Source organism: Mus caroli, chromosome 12 (assembly GCF_900094665.2).
Source record: "Mus caroli chromosome 12, CAROLI_EIJ_v1.1, whole genome shotgun sequence".
NCBI lineage: Eukaryota > Metazoa > Chordata > Mammalia > Rodentia > Muridae > Mus > Mus caroli.
Genome location: NC_034581.1, coordinates 68,364,824 through 68,379,922, shown reverse-complemented (window position 1 = coordinate 68,379,922; position 15,099 = coordinate 68,364,824). Strand labels below are relative to the sequence as shown.

Here is a 15,099-nt window from a genome sequence, read left to right as displayed (position 1 = left end):
AGTTAGAAGATAGAGAGGGCCATGGGCATGTACTGTATGTGAAGGATAGTGAATGTTTTGAAGAGCTACTAAGATTCCGAGGATCAGCCTGCTGCAGCAATACCCAGAAGTCACTGCTCCGATTCAGAGTATAGACATGGATGAATGAGACTGACCACGCCCTCCTCAGGGATACAAAATGCTCTGCCAATGCATCCTCTCAGGAGTTTGCCTACAGTCCTGAGTTCTAATAACTGTGAAAAGCTTTTTAGTTTGATTAGAAACCTATCCACCAAGTCAGGGAGAGGACAAATCACTCTTCTCACAAAATTTCCTTTTGCTACAAAATGCCTTTATTTTCAGCCAGATAAAAGTTTTCAACTGTATATATGGTTACACACGAAAAGGTACACCTTTGTCATCAGCCTTGTTTGCAAGGCCCCTTGTTAATTATTAATGTGTCTAACAAACAACCTTCTTTGTCTCCGAAAACGTAACTTAAATAAACTGACTGCCAATGGATCCGCCACACACACATGTTCATGGATGGGAACCAATGAGTCAGCCTGAGATGAAGTATGTGCGGGTGATTCGATTCTACCAGTCAGCGGGTGGCATGCAACGGAAGCCTGCCTGCTGACCGCATGACTGTGGTGGTGGCCCTTCTATGAACAGGAGACAAAGAAGACAGACCTATGCAATGTGGAGAGGCCTTTCACAAAACGTGAACACCATTGGGTGGACCCCAGGATTGGTAAAAGCGTCATGACTCTACTGTGTACGCTACTGAAGATTATGGCACCTTTTTATTTGACACTCAATAAATATCTAGTTACTGAAAGGAAGTGGAAGAGACTCAAGACACTGATGGTTGCCGTGGTGTCCAACCTCCGCTCTCAACTCTGGGTTTAGGTTGGGAGCTTAAAGAACGCCCATCTGCAGTTTCTTCAAAGCGCATACTTCTACTTAGAATGGCGTTCTTTTCCCTAGAGAGACTTCTTCATCAGCATTTAATCTTTTGCAGACTGAAATATTGGCTTAAAGAAGAGTGTAGAGTGCTCCACAGAAAGTAGCCTTGTCTCTTGAAGTTTAAAAAAAAAAAAAAAAGAAGCCTGTTTGGCTTATAATCCCTAGGATCTCCTGTATCCTTCCCAGCATCTCTTCCTTTGGCTTCTGGTCTTTCCTCCTAGCCTGAAAGAGCCCTGGGGACTCATGGGTTGAGCAGTGCACATCTTTGTAACATCTTATCTCAGTATCGATTACTGAAATGTACCATGGCTCCCAGGGACTTGAGAGAGCAGCTCTCTTGAGGCTCCGCCCTTCGCAGAGTTGTGAACATTTGCTCCATGAAGGTGAAGCTGGTGTTCTAAGGCAGATGCTAGGGAATTCCCACAGAAGAAATTACTGGAGAAATCCACCTTCCCCTTTGGTTCTGAGTCCCCATAAGGCTACAGTTGCAATTCCGGTGACACATAGGAAAAGTTTCTAAACTCATCCTGGTTAATCATAGGAAGATGTCCCTCATCAATCGGAGTTAAGACGGGCTCTTCTTTTATAAAGTCTGGGTCAAAATTGCTGACATCTTCTCGGGATTTCTGTTAAAGAAAAATGAAAACTGTGGTCAGCTTGCATGTGCTTGGGGCTTTGCTCTCTTGCATGGATGGGACTCAGCCCATTCTCAAGAGTTCGGAGATCTGGCCTGCATCCTTGGTCAAGAGCAGTATTTCTGACTCTGATATCCGTGATTGAGCGATGCTTCATGGCCACTCCACCACGTGTATTACTATGGCCTTTGCTAACTGCCAAGTTACTCATCCCATGCCCTGCCCTCTAGTCACTGTGCCCTGGAAGTGGGACAGCCTTGAACTGTGAGGCTCAAGAGTTAACGTGGCCACCCAGACTTGCTTATTACCCTCTTGCCCATTAGCCTCCATTTCACTGAGGTGTGGTTTCCCAGCAGACCTTGCTGAGGGGCACACCCACTCAACATCTGGCCAGAGGTTGAGTAAACTCATGCTCAGCCCACTTAGTGTTTGCACACATTTTGCACATGTGAGAAGAGGTTCTCGGGTTGTTTTACGACGGTGATGCCAGGCTTAGAGCAAAAGTGCATAACCTGTTACTGGTCAGAAACAATACACCCCACTGGGCTGGAGCTGGTGGGATCCCTCTGGCTGCTGGACATCCAAGGTTTAATAAGCTGGCACAGACTAAGCTCACTCTGTTTAAAAGAACTGGGTAAATGAAATCTTTATAAGCATACTAAGGAGGTCTGTTTCTTTCTTTTTCATCTTTGTGAGAGATCCCACTTCTCTTATCGGATTCAAGGACGCTTCTCCTCCACCTTGTCTCAGACCTTGTCTCCTCCCAATAGTCTTGATCTATTTTTAGCCTGCCTTCTCTGGAACCCTTGATGCTTATAAGTACAGCTTGGTTCGAAGACTGTGAGGTGGGCCTCTCTCAAGCTTGGTGGCTTAGATTGCTACCATTGTTGTCCTCTGCATTTCTCCAAAGGGGCTCGGCCTGTCTGGCCTGAGTCCTCTATCACTGTAGAAGTGACAAGCTGTGCAGGTCAAGAAGCCAGGCTCAGTGAAGGAGCACCTAGCATCTTCTCTACTATCTTAGGGCTTGGGAGAGGCACAAATGGTGCCCCAAGAACAGGAGAAAACTGGCTAGGAATAATGACATTAATTAGTTAAATTCTTCTAGGGATTCTTAAAGCAGCTTACGTGTATTAGCTACTGGGAAATTTTAATTTGGTTTCAGGGAGGGTAGAGCTAGCACAAGTGAGAGGTGAAAACTTTGTGATAAATAGTCAACACATGGAGAGACATTGTCTCAGGGACAACCAGCCCATCTCTCTGTGCAGCAAGGGCCAGCCAACCTTGACTCTGTCATTCCATAGGCGACACCAGCTTTTCCTTGGACTTTGGTCATCTGAAGAAAAGGGGAGGATCTATTACAGTGGCACTCACGATTCTAGGTCGGAAAGGCGGCTCTAGCTGGCGATGGTTCAACTGGGCCCAGTCGATTTCCTTAAAGAAAGGGTGTCTCAGGATCTCATGCTCGCCTCCCTGAGTCAGGCTGCCCAAGCGCATAGTGGGGTTCTTGGTCATGAACTATGAGGGTGTAAGAGAGAGAGAGAGACCGTTATTCATTCATTCATTCATTCATTCATTCATTCATTCATATGCAGCCGTCTCACAGGACAGCAGGCACCAGCCCTGGCAAAGGACCTCCTGGGAGGTTTTCTGGCTGCTCTTGCTTCCCTAGCTGGATTTTCCATCCTGGGCAGTATGAATCATGCCTTAATGTCGAGACTGCCTGAGTGGATTTTTGGCCTTCCCCACTGCCATTTCAGGCATGGCCACTAAAAGAAGGCTGGAGGGTCCAATTTTCTTTTCTGTAAATACTCAGTATTTTTCTTTCCTCTCTAGAGAAAGGCAACTCCTTGTGAACCAGTGCGCCTTTCCCTGGCAAGGCAGCTGTGGACAGCAGGTAGAGTCTGACTAGGGCTGCTTTTAGGAACAGCTGGGACATTGTTCTGTCCGCTGCACAGCTGGCCAGGGTTCCTGCCTGCTCCTGAAACCACAGAGAAGAGTGGAAGCCATTGTTGTTGACATCTCTATAAAACGTCAGCAGGGGCGAAACACCCTAGAAACTTCTGTGCCCAGCTTTAGGAGGAATGAAAGTTGGTTGCTTGTCTTTCTGTGGCTGAGCTATTAGAGTTTGAGATGAACCTTTTCTGCTATCAAGATGCCCCTCTTGCAGCTTGGAATCCGTTTCTGGAGTGAGAACGTGTGACTGACTACACAGGCCAAAGCTAAAACAAAATCCCAATATTCAAGTGCTGTTCATATACAAATATTCCATCTTCATGTAGATTGGAAGACACTGCTTGTGCTCAGCTCCTAAGGCATTTTGAGCTAACTCCCCATTTTATAAGCAGACTCCATGTTTTGATCATTTCCCAATGAAGGGCTCAGGATAATTCACTTTTTAGGGCCAGAATAATCACTTTAATTTCAAATGATTTTCCATTAAAAAAAAAAAAGCTAAATGTGAATAAAGAGATGTGTTTGGGTTGGGCATGGTGGTATCACCTGTCTGTGATCCCTTTTGGAGGCTGAGGCAGGAGAATGGTGAATGCTAAGTCAGCCTGGGCTGTGATGTAAGGCCTTGTCTCAAAAAACAAAGCAATAAAACCAGGTAACAGCATCGTGGCTATGGTTTAGTGGGAGAGTGCTTACCTAGCACAGAGAGGTGCTGAATTCTATCCCAGAATCATGGGAAACCAACAAAGCAAAAAGGTTACTGTGGTTATAAGTAAATCAAGTTACTTTAAGTTTCTTTGTGCTTCTTCCAAGCTGAAACCCAGGGCCATGTGTGACAGAGATGAGTACCCTACCTCTAAGCCACACCTCCGGACTCGAAATCAAGTTATCGGTAAAGAGACTAATGACAACTTTTGACAGTCACCAAATATCCTTTCCAAGTTTGACTTGTGAACACAAAACCAAAGTAATTCTGTGTTTATGGAAACTGTTTGGAGCTGAATTTACTGTGAACTTTTAATGATTTTTTTTTTCAAAGTCAATCTCGTTGCTGATGAAGACACAGAAGACAGTGACACCTGGGTCACGCCAGGAAGCCAGAGCTATGAAGGCCTAAGGGTTGGGTCATCCGAGAAGGGTCATGCCAAAGGAAAAGACAGTGACACGTCTCAGCAAACAGCAATCCCATGGTATCTACTTTACAAAACGTTTAAAAAATGTCAAAGGGGAATCAGGAAGAATGAAGACTCTGAAGGGATTTAATGGCTTCTTCCTTTCTACAAGTGACAAACAAGTAGTCTCTAGCATCCTGGATTTGAGAGTAGGACTCAAAATAAAATAAGCATTCAAACAGACACAGGTCCAATCACAGCTGTTTATACCCCAGCTATTAACTGTAAGGTATAATCCCTGATGGATGGGGATCTGCAATTTTAAGAACATTAACAACTAATAATGAAATTGGAAAAAAAAGAAAAGAAAACTTGAGAAAAAAAAAGGACCATAGAAAAGACCCAGATGGCTTGTGGGAAACTCCGAGATCTGCCAGGGATGGGAGCAGAGGATTTCTTGTGAATGTGTGGTTGTAACTTGTTCCTGTAGGAAAGAGGGACAGCACCGGACTCCAGATGCCTGTGTGGCAGAAACATTGTTGTCTGACGCTGCTCATTTTTCCCTGCCCCTGCCCCTGCCCCTGAGCATCACGGGGCAGAAGCATTGCCTTAGGTGGAACAGACAAATCACAGTGATGACTTTTCAGAAGAGCACACTTCTAGAACTGGACCAGGATGAGTCACGATTGGTAGACACTTCCTCTTGAGGTTCTGGTCAAACTCTTTGAGTAACCTTGATTTAATGTTTTTAAAGATCTATTTCATCTCTAATTATGTGCATGTGTGTTTATCTCTGCGTGGTTAAGTGTTCATGAGTTCAGGAGCCAGCGGAGGTCAGAGGCATCAGATACCCCGGAGCTACAGTTACAGGTGGTTGTGGGCAGCCTACATAGGTGCTGTGAACACGGGTACACACTCTTAACTGCTGAGCCATCTCTCCAGCGCCAGAACCTTGGTTTTTTAACACCTAGGCTTGAGCTTTTTAGATACAATCACCTTCCACATAATAAGAAGATCTGGACAACCCAGTCTGATAAGAGTAACTCTCACCTATCATCCAAGAAGTTTCTCTTTTGCAATGATAGAGACTATTCTAAAGGTCCACAACTGGTCAAAATATAGAGATCGACTATCCATGCCCAGTATCCAACCCCAGTGCATCCACAATACAACCCCTGAACAGAAGGCTCAGGGACAATCATGGAAGAGGAGACAGAAAGAGTGTAAGAATCCGACGAGTAGGATGCCTGCTACAAGACAGTTTCTTCTAGACAGGCATTGTCTAAACCAGACAGGCATAGTAACAATACCACCTGACATGCCAAAGGGGTGGAAATTCACAAGGCCTCACCTATAGATGAGAGATATAGGCAGACAATGGCTGCACAGGGAGGAAAAATGATTATTCACCAGAGATGAGAATCCCTTATACAACCCTAACCCTAACCCTAACCTAACCCTACCCTAACCCTAACCCTAACCCTAACCCTAACCCTAACCCTAACCCTAACCCAATACACATGTACATGAGACAGAACTAAATGGACCAAATAGGCACTTTGTGTGTATGTGTGTGTAACAATATTAATTTTAAAAAGTCATAAATGTGAGTGGGAATGTGGGGGCTATGGGAGGATTTGGAGGTGGAAAGGAAGGGATTAAAATGATGCAAACATGACACTTAAAAATTATTAAAAAACAATTCCAATTAAGTTAAAAGAGGACAAGCCTCTATTCCACTTACAAAGTCTATATAGGATCTAGTGAATGCAAGGCAGTGCACTAAACTTGGGAGTGTGCAGGTAACAAAGGTATTACCATTGCATCAAGGGGTAAGTCTTTGATGCAAACTATGACACACAACAGGATGTGCTGGAAAGAAACATGTAAATCACTGTGAGAGTCTGGAGGATGATCGAGTAAACAGCACTGGGGCAGGCCAGTGAGTGTCATGGAGGAGCTGGCGTTTGATGAAATGAAGTAGGATCCATGTAGGAAGAAGACAATCATGCCTGTCCCATCGTCAGTACACAAGCTCGGATACATATGAGCACCTGGGGTACCAAACAGAAGGACAGAAGGACATATAGTTGGGACAGCTGCCACATGAAGATGGTAGGGCAAGTGTGTGGACAGTGAGCCTGACCTACCCAACGTGTGTGAGGAGGCAGGAAGAGCGGCCACAGTACCATGAATAAGTAAGGAACTGAGGAAGGGAGCACAGTCAGATGGGAGTAGGGAGCACAGTCAGAGGCTGAGACAGCTGAAATGACAGGCAACTTCAGAAACTACAGTGCTGTAATGAAGAGGAAGGGAGAGTTGGAAACAAGTGCCAGAAGGTTTTAAAGAATAAATAAGCCTAGGACTAAGTGAACTGGTAGAGTCTAAGGTCAGAGCATCTTCTCAGGCTGTCTGATGGAGACGTGCAAGGGAGTACCAGAGTCAGGTCTTCCAGCATGAACGGCAGCATTAACAGTAGTAGCCAGGGCAACAAATACAAAAACAAGTATTCCTTAAGATTATGCAAACAGTCAGAATCAAAATGGAGTCACTTGTGTCAAACCTTAACAAAGCTGGGAGATTGTGAAGGATGGGAGGCACACATGGACATCTGATGTCAAGAACTGTGACAGAAGACTCTGCTAGAAGCACATCTCTTTGCGCACAGGCCACCACGACCTTATACAGAAAACACTTCTGCAAGGCTGTCTGCCCAACAAGTGCTTCTAGTTTTGTTAACATCCTTGCTATTGATTATAAAGCCTGTGGTTGCGGTTTATGTAATGCTCCTCATTTGGCCTTCAAGAATTCCCCCTTAGTGTCACCCTCCCACAATATGCTCATGGTTTACATATTGGCATGCATAACATCACTGCCATGCCAGATCCTGACTAAGCATATGAATCTTTGGAGAACCTCTGTTTATTGTTTGGTTTAATTAAGGGTTTTAACATCTTGCCAAATCTGAATGATTGACATGCTCGGTTTTGTATCTGAGATATAAAGCACCCACACAGAGACAACTAAGCCTGTCTCCATGGGGTGCAGGCTGGGGTTAGATCTCTTAGTGATATGTGGGGGTAAAGGGTGGAAGCTGGGAAGGCAGGCAAGAAAATAATTTCAATTATTTATCATTTAGAGATGATAATTCATTTAACATACTCATTTAAATGCGGAATTATGTGAAGGCCACATTTGGATATGGGATACCTTCAACACTAAGTTTTTACTCCTTCAGAGGAGTGGCCTTGGTTTGATCAGTGATGGGCTCGGGATTCCCATGTGGCCATGGCATCCCCGGGTGGCCATATATATGGCCACCCCCTATTGTCTCGCGTGGGGCTGGCATTACTTGTCAACTTTCATGGCTTCTGAACTCTGGAATAGAGGAAGAAGAAATTTCTACCTGGGCATGATGACTTGTACCAATTCCTAGCACTCAGGAGGCCTAGGCAGGAGGACAGTCCCAAGTTTGAGGCTAACCTGGGCTACCAAATACCAATAAGGCTCTGAGAGAGAGAGAGTGGGGGGAAGGTATATGTATGTGTGTGTGTGGAATCTAAGGACAGGAGACAGAAACTAGACACAAAAAAGCCAGAAGCTCTAGAGGGTTGACTGTGAAGACAGGAACCACTGTAAGGAGGAGGTGATGGGGTGGCATTAAGGGATAAGACTTTGGGGGGGGGAGTGGATCACAGCCCCTATGTAACTACTCTCTCCAAACATGCAGAGCTGGAGAGTTAAGAAGATGCTATCAGTCCTGGGTCTACCATGGGTCACAGCACACATTCTGCAGGAGGAATAGCTGGAGACTGGAGGGGTTGCTATCCTGGCCTGCAAACAGTTGTCACTGGAAACCCTGGTCCTCTGCTGTGACAGCCCAAATGCTTTTTGCAGAATATGTCCTCAATTTGTCCATGTCTCTAATGGACTCAAATGTTAACTCAAGTGAACAGTCCACATCTAAGGTCATTCTTAAAATATACCTTACCTCCACTGACCTCTCTGACAAAGGTCCAAACAGAAAAGCTTGCCAAGAAGGCAAAGCATGTGGCTGTGGGAGACTCTCTGATCAGGCACATCTACCGAAGGAAGTAGATGGTTCATAGGGCCAACAAAAGCACTTGATAAGCTGGGGAGAGGAAGGGAGGGGCCTAGGAGACCTGGTTGCATCCCAAATGTGAGTCTCACTACAGAGGGAGAGCAGGAAGGAGAGAGGTGGGTGGCTCAGACCCAGCCTGCACCCCACAAGGAAAGCTGATGTAGAGGAAAGCTGAAGGAACCAGAAGCCCACCTGGCTCTGAGACTGGGAGGCTCCCAGGCCATGGACAAATCCACAGGGAGGGCGGCACCATAGTGAGGTGTATTGGATGATGCTGGTCAGGTTTGTTAAAGCATGTCCCGAGAGAACACCCGCAGAGCAGGAAGGCTACCTAAAGCAGGCTGAATACACACACGTATGTGGAGGTGTGAGTGTGCAAGCTGTTCTACACGACAGAGCTTAAACTCCCCTGTATGATGATGAGTCCCGAGACAACAGGATCCACTTTGAAATCTAAGCAGTGTCAAGAATTATTCATCCTCTTTCAAAATGCCTGACTTCTTAGGAAGAGGACTAGTTACATAAACGGAGCAATTAGACAATAAGGTTTTCTCCCAGGAGTCAGAAAACACTGTGCCTTCTGGTTAATAGTTGGATCTGGCTGTTGGGCAAACAGAATGACCTTCTCCTTTCATTTCATTTCAGACCTTAAACAAAAGGCAGACAGACTTGGCAGCTCTTGCTGCCAGGCCAGAAAGGAAGGAAATCGAGCCACAAGACTCTCCTATCAGTATTCCAGGGAGCCACTCCAAAACGGGACGAAGGCATCTCATGGCTCTAAAGAGAGTTCTAGGGAAGGAAGACAGAGAAAGAACACAGGATTCAAAACAGAGGCTGGCTCTCTGCTGAGACGGCCAACCTCATTATGGTTACATAGCCTGAAGGCCACCCAGAGGCTGACAAAATGTGCCCTGTGGGTGTACACTGCAGGCACATGCCTTCTGCTTCTGGCCCTAGAAGAGTCTGACCCAGTTGGGAAGTATGGCTGCCAACTTTGTCATTTCACTTCCCTTCATGGTGGTGAAGCGGCATGGGGACATACAATGTGGAATGACCTGTGCCCAAACCACTCTCCACCTCAGAGCTGTGGTCACAGAGGAACAGGCTGCGTGTGCGAGTTTGCAGACAAGGAGTCAGGAGAGAGCACAGACACTAAGGTGACCTGGTGTTGATGTTAGCTTTGCACAGGACAAGGCAGAGGCAGATGTCTGCCTGAGATGAAGCTGATGACAATCCACAGAGAAGGATGAGAGACAGAAGGATGGAGAGGACACAGAATGGACTCTCAGGATGTCTCTGGGGAAGCCGGCTCCAGCGCTTAAAGAGTAGGCTTTCACGCTGGCTGCAGGTGCTGCTATAGAATACCGGGTGAGCCAGAAGGGAGTCACTCTGGCTTGCTCACATTGGACCTGCACGGGTTTTACTAGCAAGACTGGGACTACCAATTCACAGATATATGGTGAAGGACAGCCCTGCCAGGTGTCCATACTTGTTTAGGAAAGGGCAGCTGCAGGAGGGGAGAGCATGGAGAAAAGAAAGCAGAGTTGCTGCATTGCTATTGCTTAGAGAGTGGCAGACATTTTTATACAGGCGTACTAGCATTTTTACTACACCTGGCAATGAGTTAAATGCTTCAAGTTCATAACACCATAACCCCTAGAACACCTGTAGTTATTATCCCTATCTTATGGATTATTGTAGAGGAAATCTCTTATATACCGAATGGCTGCATCACTTGTCAATTAAAAACAAACAAACAAACAACAAGCTTGTGGCCTATAGGAAAGGGTAGAATAGAAGGTGGGACATCTGGTGGGCAGAAGGATTCTGGGATAGAGTCAGGCCTGGGAGGAGTTACCAGGGTACACAGTGGAGGACAGAAGCAGGGGACTGAGCGAAGGTAACCAGCCACGTGGCAGAGCTTAGAATAGAATAACAGGATGATCAATTTATGAGCCCGTCGAGGAACAGCCAAAGCTTATGACCAAGGTATTTGTAAATATAACTTGAGTCTCAAAGTCATTATTTGGGGAGCTTGGGTATGGGAAGGAAAACTCTCACTTTTACCGTTGTAAAACCGAGGAAGAGGCCCATTTGTAATCTGTCCATATGGTCTGGGAGTGGTAGAGTGGGGAATTCATAACCAGGCACACGTGACACCAGAAACCTTTGCTCTTGATACTGTTGCACCTCTTCTGGAGGCAACCAGAGGTCTCCCATGGATTCCGGATTGGAGAGGAGTGTGTGGATTGGTAGGAATCATGGCCTAACCCTTGAACATCACCAATGACAATTGACAAGACTTGGTATGTGACCTCTCTGGGTCCACATGGCACTCTCTCACTGCTACTGATGAAGTAGCTGAGGTGTGTACCATGAGTAGGTAGGATGAGAGAGGAAAGCAAAGCCATTGCTTTTCTACGAACCTGACGCATCTTTGAGTCTGAACACCTGATTTTATTACAAGCTACAGAAGGCTGATGTGTTAGAAGTGAAAAAGTTTGTGCTCATGCTTTCAAACACTGAAGGCTGTTGCCCAGTCAGGCAGCTTAGGTGGGAGACGTAAACACATTCAGGGGGATGGAGGAGGGAACTTATCATAAGGAAAGGCAAAATAAGTTCTTAAAGACAGATACACCCCCTTTCTCTTTTCTTCCTCCCCTTCCCTTCCTTCTTTGCCATTAAATGATGGAAGAGCTTTTGCTGGGAACGGAACTTTCACTAGAGATGTCTGAAGCAGAACTGGATGGGAAGCAAGGCTTGTATCCTATGGTTGGTGTCAATATTAAAGTCCATAACCTTCACCTTTCTTCCTACATTTGTCACTGGCATTCTGGAAGAAAGGAGCTGGCACTGTGAACCTGAGTATATATCCTCAGCTGCAAATGCTATTTTCTCTTTGGGTGAGACCTTTATTTTATCAAGAAAGAAAGAAAGAAAGAAAGAAAGAAAGAAAGAAAGAAGGAAGGAAGGAAGGAAGGAAGGAAGGAAGGAAGGAAGGAAGGAAGGAAGGGAAGGAAGGAAGAGAAAAAAAGAGCAAGCACTCTGATACAGCAAAATTCCCCAACCTTGCGGCTGAAGGAATGGGTCCCCGAGGTAACGCCTTGCCTGGCTGGTTACAACTGACTGGCCTACCAGGATTTTCGGTGAACAATCCCCAGAGGCACAGTGCACTCTGTTTCATTTTTCTGTTATCAAAATCCAGTACAATCAGTGCCCTGTGTCCTTCCTGTCCCAACTACAGGGCAGGAACTGTGCTTGATCTGCAGCAGAATGTTGGCTGTGCCCCCAGCCTGCGATGGCCATCGGAACCCAGCAGCCTCTGCATGCACACTGCTGATCCCTCGGGGTGGCCAGCCCTCTGCCTGGCCTGTGTTTCATAAACACAGCTTTTCCTGAACCCCAGGCCACCTTGGGAACTTCACTCAGGCCATGTGTAGGGTGGGACAAATATAGGTCAGAGGTGTCTCAAATGGAATCCCAAGTCATGTGTTTGTACTTAAGTCTACTATCCATGTTGGCCAATGCTCCAGGAGCCAGGGTCAAACATGGTGACCCCTGAGGCAGATTCTACCGCTCCCGGGTAGCTTTCTTATATTTTTATTAGAATTTTTTCATTCAACATATTTGATCATATTCTTCTCCTCCCCCAACTCTTCTCAGCCACCTCCCCATCTCCTACCCACTCACTTTCAGGTTCTTTATCTTTCAAGTGTGCAAGAAAGAGGAGGCTCCCTGATGCTGCTATCCCAAGTCACACAAACGTTTCTGTTTGGATGTCATCCTTAAGAGTTGCTACTGTAAAGAAGACAGTGTTTGAGGAGGCTTTTCTGTCAGTACTCTCCTTGATTGTGTGTGTGTGTGTGTGTGTGTGTGTGTGTAAAATCTTTGGTATCCAAACCACAGCTAACAATCAACTGCAAAAAAAAAAAAAAAAAAAAAAAAAAATGAGCTCTTTGGTAGCTGGCAAAGAATGTGTACAAGAGAAGATTCCTGCTTCCGTTCAGGATTTTCCCATCTTAGAAAGTGCTTCTGAGTGGAGAGGCCGGCTCAGGAAAGTCACATAGAGTCTGCACTCTCATGTCCCGGAACCTTTGATAGGTTTAGTTTCCTAGTTGGACACCTGGAGGTGGAGATTAAAGAGACCAGTGGTGTGAAAAATCCAGCTGAAAACAAGAGGGAGACAGGAAATCCTTCACACAACTTCCTGCAAATACAATCCAAGAAGCCCTGTTCTCAGGAAATGAACGTTCTAGGAAGAAGAAGGAAGATCCCACCAGAAGCTGCCCTGAGAGGCTGCAGACAGATCATTTCCTCCTTTAGAAACTCCAGTCCTGAAGAAGGGCTTGTCTGTCTGCACACTAACCACCTCTCTTTGTGGGTAGCCATTTTTAGGATGTTCTGTTCCCCATAACAGTATTTGAAAACTCACCCTGGTGGCCTGGGACTGGAATCCCTGTAAGCTGTTAGCCCCACCTTCCCTCCTTCTCCTCTCCTGGCTGATCTCCTTTTAGCCACCCCCTTGAGCTGTCCAACCTCCATCAAGAGAGGCGTGGGAAAGGGAGATGGTAACTGTCCCTGCTCTCCAGACAGCTTCCTGTCCATAGACAGGGCCTCAATCATGGCTGGGGAGGGCACCAGAATTCACAGTGGTTCTCCTCTTTGTAGCAGGGGCCAGCAGGGATTCAGCACACAAAGCATGGGTGGTGAAATCTGATCATTTTCAGTGACAGATAAACCCACATGTGTACATACGCTGTCATTTCTGCAAAGCTCAGGAACAAAAGCTCTTGATAAGCTCCTGCCGATGCCAAGACTATAATGCTTCCAGAACTGGTAAGAGGTGACTCAGGAGAAGCTAAGTCCTTTCAGCACTTAGCTAACACCTGTGTGAGCTCAGCGGCAAGATGCTGACCTCATCGGAGTTAGTTAGCATGCAGCCAGGAGATCCCTCACAGGTGCTGACTCTGTACCTCTGAGCTGGGCAACCTCCCTTCTAAGTTCTGGGGCTCCTTGAGGACATCCTCCAGCCTTCCTTTGTGGAGGTAAATAAGAAAATCTCAGGTACACCTTCAAAGTTCAAGGCAAACTATGCATTTTTGCATATATATCATGATTATTGGCATTTTAGCACAGATCAGAGCAAGCGTAGGTAACGTGGTGACCATGGAAGACAATATTTGTTTCAAACGCAAGGACAAACTTCAACAACAGCAGCACTCTGGAAAGCCTCTATCTGTTTTGTTTTGTTTTGTTTTTATAAAAATGAGTATTGTTGGACATCTCCTGTTAACTTTGTAAGCTGCCATCTGTTTTAATAATCTATTTGTTGAGGGAGGGGGTGGAAGAAGATGTTAGGGGCATGCATGTGTATTTAACAGATATGTTTTTAATTTATTACATTCACTTGTGTGTGTGTGTGTGTGTGTGCGTTGGTGTGTGTGTATGTGTAAGCACATGTGTATACCACAGTGGTGTGTGTAGAGGTCAGAGAATAACTAATGAGACTTGGTTCTCTCTTCCCAATGTGTAGGTCCTGGGGTGTTGACCTCAGGTCATCAGGCTTGAAGGCAAGCGTCTTTACTGGTTAAGCCATCTCACAAGCCCAATGGATACAGTTTAAACAAAACAATACGAAATGAGGAGGCCAAAGGGGCGAGAGGCAACTGTGTTCCCATCGTTGCTTTTACCGCAGGGATCAGTGGTCATTTTTGGTTTATTCTCAAGTAGATTTTCTGGCTACAGTCTGTGTCTTCTATTTCTCCAGCCATGGAGTCTGTGCTTCACAAGAGATGTTCCTACAGGGAAGTCCACTGCCCTAGTCCCATATCTGTATTAAACATTGAGATGACATACACGAGGGTCTCAAATGCCTACCATTTGAGGGTGGCCAAGGTTGGAAGGGAGTAAAAGAGACAGCAATGAGAAGAGACAGGGCAGGAATTGATGTTGGGTTGCAAGCCAGGAGAGGCTGAGACCTGTTCTGCCAACCATTCACTCTCAAAGAAACGATGAGCAAGGACTGTCCCTTCTCCACCCTGAAGTCATGAGAGTCACTGACTCTAATATGAAACACTGGCTGAGGTCTTTAACAATTCCCTGGTACTCACACAAATGAGATGTGAAGTTTCCACACATGGAGAATAATACTAATAATAACTCCCATTTTTAAAAGAGGGGATTCAAACTACCTTTTATTTTGAAGTAAATATGGCAAGTAAAAATATTTAGTGGACACTAATTCCAGGAACGCCCTTGAAAGAAAGGAAGAAAGAAAGAAAGAAAGAAAGAAAGAAAGAAAGAAAGAAAGAAAGAAAGAAAGAAAGGAAGGAAGGAAGGAAGGAAGGAAGGA

The 15,099-nt window shown here is 45.7% G+C and overlaps 1 protein-coding gene across 1 annotated transcript in view; it reads right to left on the bottom strand.

Annotated features, from left to right (window-relative positions):
* Positions 1-309: 309 nt before the first annotated feature.
* Prkch (protein kinase C eta) overlaps positions 310-15,099 on the bottom strand; it is a 195,795-nt gene continuing 181,005 nt past the window's right edge. The window contains exons 13-14 of the mRNA XM_021178757.2: positions 2,955-3,098; positions 310-1,574 (exon numbers count right to left, since the gene is read on the bottom strand). Of these exons, the coding sequence (XP_021034416.1) occupies positions 1,428-1,574; positions 2,955-3,098 (291 nt within the window). The 3' untranslated portion in view covers positions 310-1,427. The remainder of the gene's footprint in view (positions 1,575-2,954; positions 3,099-15,099) is intronic.